Raw genomic sequence first — 12,751 nt, 5'->3', positions numbered from 1 at the left:
TCCTGAGTGAAAAATGCACTCAGATATTTTCTTGACATGACATAATTGCAAGGCCCACATAAAATTTTGTTTTTGCATTTCAATTATTTTTCTGTAGTCATTGAGACACCAGGCAAAAAAGATTCAAATCCAACATTGTGCTGCTGAAATATAAATGCCTTTTTTTCTTCTTTTTTTTAACTCTCTGGTCTATTATTATGACTATATTTTGCACATAAAATAAGTAGTATTATGTGAATATTTAATATTTTGGCAGTTAAATTCAGTCAGTAAATATTTTTTACTTTATGTAGTATAGTATGAAACTGAAATACTATTCATATGATGGTTAGCGATTCGATTTAAATAGAAAATATTCTGCTGTTGAATCTTTCTGTATTCATTGACATAAATCAATTGACAGTTGAAATAATTTAGATTTGTCTGATTTGTACATTTTCTGGTTTCACACATTCTTTGAGTTACTCATCAAAACAGAAAGGCAAAATGTATTTTGTTCATTTTTTTAATGTTCAAAAAGCAAGTGGGCCCCCTGGTGGACAAAACGGGAACAAACGAAGACGGAACGAAAAAGCTTGCAGATTGCGAAGCCTCTTGCGCTTTGATGCATTATTGAAGAGCGGTGCCAAACCGAGCGCAGCCAGTGATTAAAATGAGAGGAGCCAAGTCGAGTGGGCTTTGATGGATATTTTATGGAGCTGTAAATGGCGAGTTTAGTGGCGGTACAGTGCCGTGTTTATTTCCCTAACACAGAAGGTTCAGTAAATGTTGGTAAATGCAGGAGTCTGCTGGAGTATGCTGAGTGCTGGTGCTGGTCTTCATTGGATATGAGATCCCGACCTTTCCGAGGGTGGGGCAACTGATTCAGGACTGTAATGCCCCAAACACCCTGAACCAAGTGCACACACATACACACAAACACCATAACCTGTGAACACACACACACACAAACACCATAACCTGTGAACACACACACACACACACACAAACACCGTAACCTGTGAATACACACACACACACACACACACATACATACACACAGTACACATATCTCTATGTATGGGGTTGTAGTTCCCAGGAAAATGCCAAAGTGATTGAATTAACCCCCTAAACGTCCCTACACGTATTCTACCCCTCTGGCCCAGCTTGACCCTGCCCCAAACACACCCAAATCCGCCCTGCCTCCCGGCACCCCCCACCCCCGACCCCGCCTCGCCCCTGCCCAGCCACACCGGACCCCGCCCCACCTGGGCCCCACCTGATCCATGTTCCCTGCGCTACGCTACGCTAACCAATGTCCTGTCTCTTATCTGTTCCATGCTAAGCAGACGGCCCAGAAATTAGCCAAAAACAGGAAGAAGGTGCAGTACTGCCTACCTACCGGTTTGATGTTTTTTGCCTGTGGCTTTTGTACCTAATTTCGCTCTTCCGCTCTCCCTCCCTCCCTCCCTCCCTCCCTCCCTCCCTCTCTCTCTCTCTCTCTCTCTCTCTCTCTCTCGCTCTCTTGCTGTGCTTCCTTTGGTTTTATGACATTTTCTGAATCCAGCAACAAGGAATGCTCATGTGTTTACAGTCAGCCATTACCGTCCAGTTTCTCTTTCTCTCTGCCGTTTCATCGCTCATTTCATCTCCAACATTCTGCGGGTGAAAAAGAAAAGATGAGCGCTAGCATGCAGAGGAGGGAGGGAGGAGGGCAGGACTGTGAGTGTGGGGGTCTGTAGGAGAGCGTTTGGGCTGTGAGTGTGGGGGTCTGTAGGAGAGCGTTCGGACTGTGAGTGTGGATGGGTCTGTAGGAGAGTGTTTGGGCTGTGAGTGTGGGGGTCTGTAGGAGAGTGTTTGGGCTGTGAGTGTGGGGAGGTCTGTAGGAGAGTGTTTGGACTGAGTGTGGGGAGGTCTGTAGGAGAGTGTTTGGGCTGTGTGTGGGGGGGGTCTGTAGGAGAGCGTTTGGGCTGTGAGTGTGGGGGGGGTCTGTAGGAGAGTGTTTGGGCTGTGAGTGTGTGGGGGTCTGTAGGAGAGTGTTTGGGCTGTGAGTGTGGGGGTCTGTAGGAGAGTGTTTGGACTGTGAGTGTGGGGAGGTCTGTAGGAGAGTGTTTGGGCTGTGAGTGTGTGGGTCTGTAGGAGAGTGTTTGGGCTGTGAGTGTGTGGGGGTCTGTAGGAGAGCGTTCGGACTGTGAGTGTGTGGGGGTCTGTAGGAGAGTGTTTGGGCTGTGAGTGTGTGGGGGTCTGTAGGAGAGTGTTTGGGCTGTGAGTGTGGGGGTCTGTAGGAGAGTGTTTGGACTGTGAGTGTGGGGAGGTCTGTAGGAGAGTGTTTGGGCTGTGAGTGTGTGGGTCTGTAGGAGAGTGTTTGGGCTGTGAGTGTGTGGGGGTCTGTAGGAGAGCGTTCGGACTGTGAGTGTGTGGGGGTCTGTAGGAGAGTGTTTGGGCCGTGAGTGTGGGGGGGTCTGTAGGAGAGTGTTTGGGCTGTGAGTGTGGGGGGGGGTCTGTAGGAGAGCGTTTGGGCTGTGAGTGTGTTGGGGGTCTGTAGGAGGGGGTGGGGGTTATGTGGGGGGGGGTGCTGGATGCAGAAAATGGCTTTGTGCTCCACCGTTCAACAGGCTTCTTCCTTCCTGCTGCCCTCTCTCTCTGTTTATACTCTGTTTCCCTCCTCTTTTTATTCCTCCTCTCTCTATCTCCCTCTTATCTCTGTCCCTCTGTCTTTTTCTTTCTATCTCCTTTCTCTCACTATCTTTCCCTCCTCTCTATTTCTCCCTTTCTTTCAATCTCTCTCTCTCTTTCTCCCTCTCTCCCTTTCTCCCTTTCTCCCTGCAGTCTTCTGGCTGTTGTCTTGTAAGAGCAGAAACACCAGGGAAAACTACACCTGGTCTCTTTAGCAGCACTAACCCTCACCTGGCTGGCTTGGCTGAAATGTGTTGGACACCTGAACCGCGGTTAAACCGCGTGGGAGTGGCAGTTCACTGTTCACACGCAGGTCGCCTCTGTGCTCTGACTCCTCAATCGGACTCATTACCCATAATCCCCTGGAGTATTTGGGTAAAACGTGTTTTTGTTGGAGGCACACCCTTGTCCTCTCGTTAAAAGCATACCTGCCGTGTGACCAGTGGTGTCATCTCACCCGGACGCCTGACGCTCTGACCCCTGACCTCTGACCTGTGCTTGGGGTCGGCACATTGGCTCCGCCCCCTGATGCTGTGATTGACAGCAGACTCTGATCTGTGTTCCCAGGCTGCTGAGGGGGAGGCCCAGCCCATGACCGAGGTGGACCTGTTCATCTCCACCCAGCGAATCAGAGTGCTCAACGCTGACACACAGGTATTGGACATGAAGCATTATACACACACATTCTGTAAACACGGCTACTGAACACACACATGTACTGAAGACACAAGTACTGAACACACGCAGATTCTTCTGAATGCACTACCGAACACACTCAGGCACTAAAGACACAACTACTCAACACACACAGCTACTGAATGATACATGCTGTACACAGGTGCTGAAAAAAAACGCAAAGATACTGGAGACTACTCACTTATATGCATTATCTGCACACACCACAGACATACACACACATATGCAAGCATGCATGCACCCACGCACACACACACACATGCAAACGCACCACATGGTTTTTCCACACTGTCTTTTGAGAGCGGACTCTAGCACCTCAAAGCAAACAGTGCTGAGTTCTGAACAGTTCTTCATCTCTTCTGGCTACACAACTTCTCACACATAGTAGTCATCGCAGCAGGTGGCCTGGTGAGACTCGGCATTTCCCGCCTGAAAGTTTGGAGGGGTAAACTGAGTAAAAAGATTCCATCGTCTCAGCGGGAGTTCCTTTAACAAGCTGAAGACGAGGAATGAGATGAAGAGAGCGTCGTCTGTGCCCTGTAGCCGCGCTGTCGCACGCACAACTTAAATACACATGCGGCTCATTATCGCCCACAGAGAGGGGGAGTGTGTCACACACAACCTCAGACGTGCTGTTTCTGTGAGGGAGAGTGAGCTGTTCTTCTCTGAAGACAAAGAAATAATCGTGGGCTCATTATTGTTTGGCTGTACAAAGCATTCATGTTGTTATACTGTATGTGGACTATTAACATTCTTGTGTGTGTGTGTGTGTGTGTGTGTGTGTGTGTGTGTGTGTGTGTGTGTGCGTGCGTGCGTGCGTGCTTAGTACGAAGTATTACTTCTGTTACCTTTTTTTTTTTTCATGAGACATGAAAATGTAATTCAAGCTCCAATTCCGCATTACTCTCAGAATTTTTTAAAGCTGCACCAAAGATTGTTGTTGTCTTTACTTGTGTTATTTACTTGTGTCATTAGGATGATACCTTTGCTAGTTTTGTTTGGCTAGGTAAGCTGTTTATTCATACAATTGCATGTTGCGGTATTGTTATAAAAAATAAAAATAAATAAATAATAATAATTCCGATGATAAAATAGGCCCTAGTCCTCATCTTTATTGTGCAGGTAGCAGTCGAAATTGTACTTCCCTCTAAGGTCTTCCAGTTGTCCATGGTCATGAGTATGCACTTTGCACTTTGCTGTACATCGCTCTGGATGCCATTCATGTGAAATTACTCATACGCAAGTTTGTTGAAGCCTGTTTTTTTCATTCAGATATCGCTGTTTGCTAATTACAAGATTGGGAAAGTGTGGTACATATTTTCCTAGAAAATAAATCCAGGTGAATTTGATTTTCTACATCTGAAATACATCTGTGGAAAATCATTATTCAGAGACACAGGGCTCTTTCCAATCCTATCTGCTTTTCCTTTTTTCTGACCCGGAAATCGATCAAGGACCGCCATCTTTAAGAGCGTTCAAACCCGTTATACGTTCCTTCCAGGAGATGGGAGGTGAAAGATACGCGTTTGGAAAGAGCCCATCCGATCAGAACACTAGCCCATTCCTACTGACCGCACCCTGACCCTGTCCCTGACCCCACCCCACCCCGCCCCTCCCCTGGCAGGAGACCATGATGGACCACCCTCTGAGGACCATCTCCTACATTGCGGACATCGGGAACATCGTGGTGCTGATGGCGAGGAGGAGGATGGCGCGCTCCAACTCGCAGGAGAACGTGGAGGCGCTGGACCCCGCCCAGGAGGAGAAGCGCCAGTACAAGATGATCTGCCACGTCTTCGAGTCCGAGGACGTGAGTCTGCTTCTGTCTCTCCTTTCCCTCATCCCTCCCTCCCTCCACCATCGTTCTCACTCTGTCTTTAACATAACATAGCATAACATAACGGCAAGGACAGGCCATTCAGCCCAGCAATGCTCGCCTTTTCCTACCACTAAGTGTACCTACTGCTTAGTTTATCTAAAAGCTAAATAGCATCTAGCTATCATGAAGTCTGTTCCTGAAAACCCCCTGTGTTTCTGCATCCACTACATGTCCCGGCAAGCTATTCCACACAGTGACCACTCTCTGTGAGAAAACATACTTCATAATGTCCGTGTGGAATTTATCCTTTGCCAACCATTCACGCCCTCTTATTCTGGTAACCGAACTCACCCTGAAGAATCGCTTTACCTTAGTCCTCACTCCATCTCCCTCTCTCTGTTTGATATCACCTGTGTATTTCTCCTCTGTCCTCCCTCTCTCTCTCTCTCTCGCTCTCGAATTTATCTCATTCTCATTTGTCTCATATGTCCATCCCTCTCTCACTCTCTTTGCTGTCCCTGTCCCCCCTGTCTGAAAGTGTCATGTTTCAAGACAGGTGGTTCTTGATTTGTTTTCTATAAGAGTCAGCCTCCCTCCCTCCATCTCTGCGTCTCTCATATATCCCACGATGCACTGTGGCTGACAGCTGCGCTTAGCTGTTACCGGGAGCAACGGCGAGCGGAGCCGGGGCGTAGGCGCGATCGATCGCGGCAGGCCCAGCTACGTCACGCGCTTCTCCGGTCTATTAAAAGCTCAGACGTCCGAGAAATCCCAACAGAGCCTCCCGCCTACCTGCAGCTTTCCCTGCATGCAAAGCGCTTTTAAAGCAGGGGAGTAGAGTGCAGAACGCTTCGGAGAAGCGCAGTGCGGCCATCTTCAGAGACGTCAGTAAATCTGAGGGAGATGCGCTCGCGAATGACAGAAAGGTAGAAGTATGATTTATCTGAGGGCCACGGCAGTGTGGAACGCGTGTAAGCGCGCACGTGGAAGAATTCTTGCACTTGTGTGGTAAATTTATGTTAAAAAGTGTTTTTTTGAAGTGTTTTTGCACGTATGTGTGTTCATTTATTTGAAAAAAAACAACAACTTCTCTGTCGAATGGAAATGTGTTTACACATGCAGTATGTGTGTTAATTTATGTGAGAAAAACATGCGCGTTTAAGCTGAGTTTGTACTGTGCTGACATGTCTCCCCATTCTCTTTTCCTCCGCTTGTCTCTACATCTTTCTGTGACCCTTATTCTCCTCTTTCTCTTCCGTCCTCACCTCGCGTTCCTCTTTTCCTTTTTCCCTGTCTTTTTCCTGTCCCTCCCCATTTTTCCTCCCTCTCCTCTCCTCACTGAATTTCTCTCCCTCTCTTCTCCTCTTTCACTTCCTGCCCTCTCTGACTCTCTTTCTCACTCTCCGCCGGCCTTCTCTCTCTTGCTTTCGCCCTCCTTTTCTCTTCTCCCTCTTTCCTGCCCTCTCTCTTTCTTCACCACTTTTCCCTTTTCCCTTGCTTTCTCCATCCTTCTCTCTCTTCACCTCTCTTCTCCCCTCTCTCTCTCCCTCGCTCTCTCTGCCCTTTGGCTCCGCCCCCAGGCTCAGCTGATCGCGCAGTCGATTGGCCAGGCCTTCAGTGTGGCGTACCAGGAGTTCCTGCGGGCCAATGGGATCAACCCTGAGGACCTGAGCCAGAAAGAGTACAGCGACCTCCTCAACACCCAGGACATGTACAACGATGACCTCATCCACTTCTCCAAGTCCGAGAACTGCAAAGACGTGAGTCTCCCTCCTGCCCCAGATGCTATCGACCAACCAGATACTGTTACAAAACAAAAACACTGTAAGCCAACCGGATACTCAGTTGTGTAGTCTTACCAAACACAGGCACTGTAAACCAACCAGATACTCGACTCTGTATTACCAATCAAAGATTCTGTCCTCCAACATGTTGAAGGCAACTTTACAGTGCTGTGTCATAGTTCATGCATATTCATGAGGGGGGGCGTGGTCAATTAATGTTCTCTGCCAATGAATGCTCTGCCTTTATGCACATCTTTTGCTTAATATTCATGAACTCTGACACAGCATTCTAAAGTGGTGTTACCAGTCCAGCACCTCCAGTAGACTGTATCCTCTGTGTCCTGACCAGGTGTACATGGTGCAGGAGGTGCTGTGTGTGACTCCTCTGTGTCCTGAGCAGGAGGTGCTGTGTGTGACTCCTCTGTGTCCTGAGCAGGAGGTGCTGTGTGTGACTCCTCTGTGTCCTGAGCAGGAGGTGCTGTGTGTGACTCCTCTGTGACTCACCAGGTGTACATAGAGCAGGAGGTGCTGTGTGTGACTCCTCTGTGTCCTGAGCAGGAGGTGCTGTGTGTGACTCCTCTGTGACTCCTCTGTGACTCACCAGGTGTACATAGAGAAGCAGAAGGGGGAGATTCTGGGCGTGGTCATCGTGGAGTCGGGGTGGGGCTCCATCCTGCCCACCGTCATCATCGCCAACATGATGCACGCCGGCCCGGCGGAGAAGTCCGGCCGGCTGAACATCGGGGACCAGATCATGTCCATCAACGGCACCAGCCTCGTGGGCCTGCCCCTGTCCACCTGCCAGAGCATCATCAAGGTGCCCGCCCTGCCCCAGCCATAGAGCGCTACCTATTCCACACACATCTCTCCTGACCTGTCTCCAGAGCGCTACCTATTCCACACACATCTCTCCTGACCTGTCTCCAGAGCGCTACCTATTCCACACACATCTCTCCTGACCTGTCTCCAGAGCGCTACCTATTCCACACACATCTCTCCTGACCTGTCTCCACAGCGCTACCTATTCCATACACATCTCTCCTGACCTGTCTCCAGAGCGCTACCTATTCCACAGACATCTCTCCTGACCCGTCTCCAGAAGGATACTTATTCCATACACATCTCTCCTGACCTGTCTCCAGACCGATACTTATTCCACAGACATCTCTTCTGACCTGTCTCCAGAGCGATACTTATTCCACACACATCTCTCCTGACCTGTCTCCAGACTGATACTTATTCCACACACACCTCTCCTGACCTGTCTCCAGAGGGATACTTATTCCACACGCATCTCTCCCGAAAAATAGCAGTTAGACCCGAAAATATGCCTACTTCTACCAAATAATTGCAATTGATATGAATTATTACTGTGGATATTATCATAATTATATCAGTGAACGATGAATATATTAGTATTAATAGTAGAAATTATTATTTAATAATACAGTATTAGTACCAGTATGATAGTTATTTTAATAATTATTTTAGTTATTACTGTTATTATTATTATAATTAGAACTTTAAATGATGATGAATATATTAGTATTAATAGTAGAAATGACTATTTAATAAAAAAGATCAGTATGGGATCAGTATGATGGTAATGTAATATAGATAGGCTCCACTGCAGTGGCTGAATGTTAAATACATGTATATAACTTATGATTGATGGGGGTGTATGATACTTTTCTGTCTCTACAGGGACTGAAGACCCAGTCCAGGATAAAGCTGAACATCGTGAGGTGTCCCCCTGTGACCACGGTCCTCATCCGGAGACCTGACCTCCGATATCAGCTGGGCTTCAGCGTGCAGAACGGCATTGTGGGTATCGTTCCGCCGATGCTGTGAATAAGGGTGGGAAGGAGCGGTGCTGTGAAGGAATTTTTCATGGGCGTCTTTTCTTAACAACCGGCAACAAAGCCAGGTTTATGAGATCCAAGCATGGGCTTGGAACAGAAAGACCATTCCTATGGTGATTTATGTCATTGATTGTGACGTTCAGGGTTCTTAACATACAGTGCTTATGATTGGTTACTCAATGCTGTCATAAACCACGTTCCTAATTCTACATAATCATCCTACCTAGATCTGATTGGATCCCCAGTCCCGCCCAGGTGATCGCTTTGAAACGAGTATCGGTTTATTTATCTCGTGAGACAAAGGGAAAATAAAGTGGGGAAAAGGTAGCTGATTTAGTGTGGTAACCGTGGTGATGAACAGACTTTGCTCATCGTCTCTCTGGGCAGAAAGCAGTAACCATGCAGTAACCATGGTGATGACGAGATACTAGACTGGTTTAGATTCACTGGGTTGGGTGCTCTAACTATGCAGTAGCCATGGCGATGAACAGATAACTGGTCAGCTTCAGTCGGACGTGGTAGGATGTTCAAAAGCAGGTGTTACTATTAGGGTTATGAATATAGCAAGTGTAGGGGTTGAGCCATGGTTAGGGTTATGATTAGGAGTAAAAAAAAAATGAATAGAAAGGTTTGAAGAAATTAATGATGAAAAATGTGTTTCATCAGTGGACAATAGTAAAATAGTAAAATTCTTTCAAAAATAATCCAATGAAAGGTCCTAAATGAACGTACTATACATTTTACATTACATTTTAGTAATTTGGCAGAATAGTAAAAAATAAATAAAAAAATTGTGACCACCCTTTGGCGTTAAAACTGCATCACTTCTCTGAGATAGCCAACGCTGTCCTGCAGTTCTATGAGACAATCAGCAGGGAGGTTGTTCCAAGCATGTTGGAGAACTTGCCACAGTTCTTCTGCAGACTTTGGGAAGCTCCTTGCTTCTGATCTCAGACCGCCTTGATCAAGTTTTTATCTAAAAAGTAGTCAATTGCTTACAGTAATATGTTTAAATTAAATACAAAAATACGAAAATTAAATCTTTTGGAAAATGAATATTTGGAAATCTCAAATGTGTTCTTTTATACTAACACACGAGAAAATAAACATATACATAATTAAGTCTAGGGTGCACACTACTGTAAGTCTTAGGATAGTGAAAAACAAATGAAATCAAATTCATAGAAATGTAACATGGTAGAAAATTTATTTCACTGGAAAAGGGGTGTAAGACCATATGAAATCATGCAAAAATAAAAAGCCCTTTTTTGATTCAGATGGAAAAGGTTGTAACATTGTTAGAAGTATGAAATATGTTTAAATAAATGAAAAAATATTTTAGAAAAAATGCATGATGAACAATGTGTTTTAGTGGAAGATGGCAAAATGCATGCAAGAAACGATGTACATTTAATTTTCGTTGCAGTTGGATAGGAAATCAGATTTTTTTTAAATCAATGGAAATCTGTTTTTCAAAAGTCTAAAGCTTTATATCTGAGAAGGGAAAAATGCAAATTAATAGAAAATGTTAATAAATGCCATTTGCATTCAGATGGATAGAAACCCTTTTAAGGTCACAACCAAGAAATAAATGAAAATGTATTTTTGAAAATTTTAATGGCTGGGTGATTTGCCATGTGGTAACCATGGTTATGTCGGCCATGTTGCATCTCTTGGCTGGGTGTTTTGCCCTGTGGTAACCATGGTTATGTCGGCCATGTTGCATCTCTTGGCTGGGTGTTTTGCCCTGTGGTAACCATGGTTATGTCGGCCATGTTGCATCTCTTGGCTGGGTGATTTGCCATGTGGTAACCATGGTCATGTCGGCCATGTTGAATCTCCTGGCTGGGTGTTTTGCCCTGTGGTAACCATGGTGATGTTGGGTCCGTTTCAGATCTGCAGCCTTATGAGGGGGGGCATCGCGGAGCGAGGGGGGGTGCGTGTTGGACACCGCATCATCGAGATCAATGGCCAGAGCGTGGTGGCCACGCCCCATGAGAAGATCGTGCACATCCTGTCCAATGCTGTCGGAGAGGTGGGTGCCCAAACCTCCAGCCTCCTCCTCCTCAGTCTGAAACCCTTCCCCTTTTTGTCCATCTTTATTGAAAATGATTAAATTCTTTATTTACTCATTTCCCCCCACCAAACACCATGGGAACAATAACACAATAAACAATAATAATCATGACATGCATGTGTTTCATTTCATTAGCAAGCTCAATTTTCACACTCTCACACCTAGTTGTGAGGCTGGAAAGCAAAATATAGCACTGGAATTCAGTGCTGGCATTCTCAAGCCTGCAAACCAATAATCATCACTCAGCAAAAAATGATGAATACTTCCAGCTGAAATTCTGTGATTCTATTTGAGAAAGGAGCAGATTATGTGCAGTAGACCCTGAGTTCTGCTGTGTGTGTGTGTGTGTGTGTATGTGTGTGCCTGTGGCCTGTAGCATAGTGGTTAAGGTGCCTGAGTGGGACCCACAGGTCGGTGGTTTGATCCCTGGTGTAGCCACAATAAGATCCGCACAGCCTTTGGGCCCTTGAGCAAGGTCCTTAACCCTGCATTGCTTAGTCTAGTCAACTGTACGTCACTCTGGATAAGTCTGCCAAATGCCATTAATTTAATTTAAAATGTAAATGCGTGTGTGCATGTGTGCATGTGCGTGTATGTGTGTGCTTGCGCGTGCATGTGGGTGTGTGCGCGTGTGTAAAACGCATCGTCTCTCTTCCTGCAGATTCATATGAAGACGATGCCGGCTGCCATGTACCGCTTACTGACAGCCCAGGAGCAGCCCGTTTACATCTGAGGCTGACCGGAACATCCCAGTGACCTCTGACCCCCCCCCCGACCACGAGTGTTACCACAGCCCCTCCGTGATCTCTCCTGTGCATTTAATACACCTGTGTGTGTGTGTGTGTGTGTGTGTGTGTGTGTGTGTGTGTGTGTGTGTGTGTGTGTGTGTGTGTGTGAGGACCTTGTACCCCTATCATATTTTCCCATTTCATTTCCGGCTGCTGGTTTGTTTGGATTTTGGTTTCTCATGTTTGATGCTTAACATCACAACACACACACACACACACACACACACACACACACACTGTGTGCACCTCTCTCGTTTGTGGAAGCATCCTGATGGCCTTTGTACTGACAGAACATTCCCCCCGGCACACACCGTGGGTAACAGCAGAAAACTGGACCAAAATTTGAATGACACGTGCACATGTTCCGAGGAACCTTCCACAAAATAGTTACACAAAGCAGGCCTATTTTAAGGGTCCTACAGACACATCAATCTACAGGTTTTTCATGCAGCTGAGAATCATTATTTCACTCATGATTATTATAATTTTTTTTAATCACAGAAAATAATTCTGTGTACACATGAGCAGGAAAATGGTCAAAGTAAGTTTCTCTGTCAGTAAAGTTGTCCAGAGCCAGTTGGTCTGTGACAGTGGAAATCTGTATTGGCGCTGGTGACAGACGTACATTTAGGGACAGACGGACGGTTTGAGAACAGACTTGGACAGAGCCCAAGATAAACACCAGACAAATGCAAATCCGTATAGTCGGAGCATCGGAAATAAAAAAGAAATTTTTTTGTTTGTTTGGAAAACAAATTAGCTTGTTAGAAAAAATAAACAAATCTGGCATTTGTAATATCTCTCCAAATATACAGTCCTGCAGTAGTCTTATTGGGGATTATAAGTTTTTTCCTTTTTCCTTAAGTGCAATATTTTGTTTTAGATATTTAAATAAAATCTTAGTTTTATTGAATATCCAATATTTATGAAAGGGTGATACTGCAATTTTTTCCTTTAATCCTCAGGGCAGACATTAATGTTTTGACCACTTTTTTAATACTTGAAAATAAAACCTTTCCCCCCTGAACACTTGAAAAATGGGGGGGTTCATGTGAATTATTTTATTTTTT

At 45.8% G+C, this 12,751-nt stretch overlaps 1 protein-coding gene across 4 annotated transcripts in view; it reads left to right on the top strand.

The window, feature by feature from the left end:
• Nucleotides 1–12,737, top strand: part of apba1a (amyloid beta (A4) precursor protein-binding, family A, member 1a) — an 83,803-nt gene extending 71,066 nt beyond the window's left edge. For 3 of the 4 annotated variants that reach the window (XM_061259858.1, XM_061259859.1, XM_061259860.1), the window contains exons 7-14: nt 1,329–1,361; nt 3,223–3,309; nt 4,976–5,161; nt 6,751–6,930; nt 7,559–7,771; nt 8,659–8,778; nt 10,711–10,851; nt 11,555–12,737. In XM_061259858.1, coding sequence (XP_061115842.1) covers nt 1,329–1,361; nt 3,223–3,309; nt 4,976–5,161; nt 6,751–6,930; nt 7,559–7,771; nt 8,659–8,778; nt 10,711–10,851; nt 11,555–11,626 — 1,032 coding nt within the window. In that variant the 3' untranslated portion in view covers nt 11,627–12,737. The remainder of the gene's footprint in view (nt 1–1,328; nt 1,362–3,222; nt 3,310–4,975; nt 5,162–6,750; nt 6,931–7,558; nt 7,772–8,658; nt 8,779–10,710; nt 10,852–11,554) is intronic. The other variant, XM_061259861.1, reaches the window with a different exon arrangement.
• Nucleotides 12,738–12,751: the final 14 nt, after the last annotated feature.

This window comes from Conger conger, chromosome 11, assembly GCF_963514075.1.
Source record: "Conger conger chromosome 11, fConCon1.1, whole genome shotgun sequence".
Lineage (NCBI taxonomy): Eukaryota > Metazoa > Chordata > Actinopteri > Anguilliformes > Congridae > Conger > Conger conger.
This window is presented reverse-complemented; position numbering and strand designations above follow the sequence as displayed.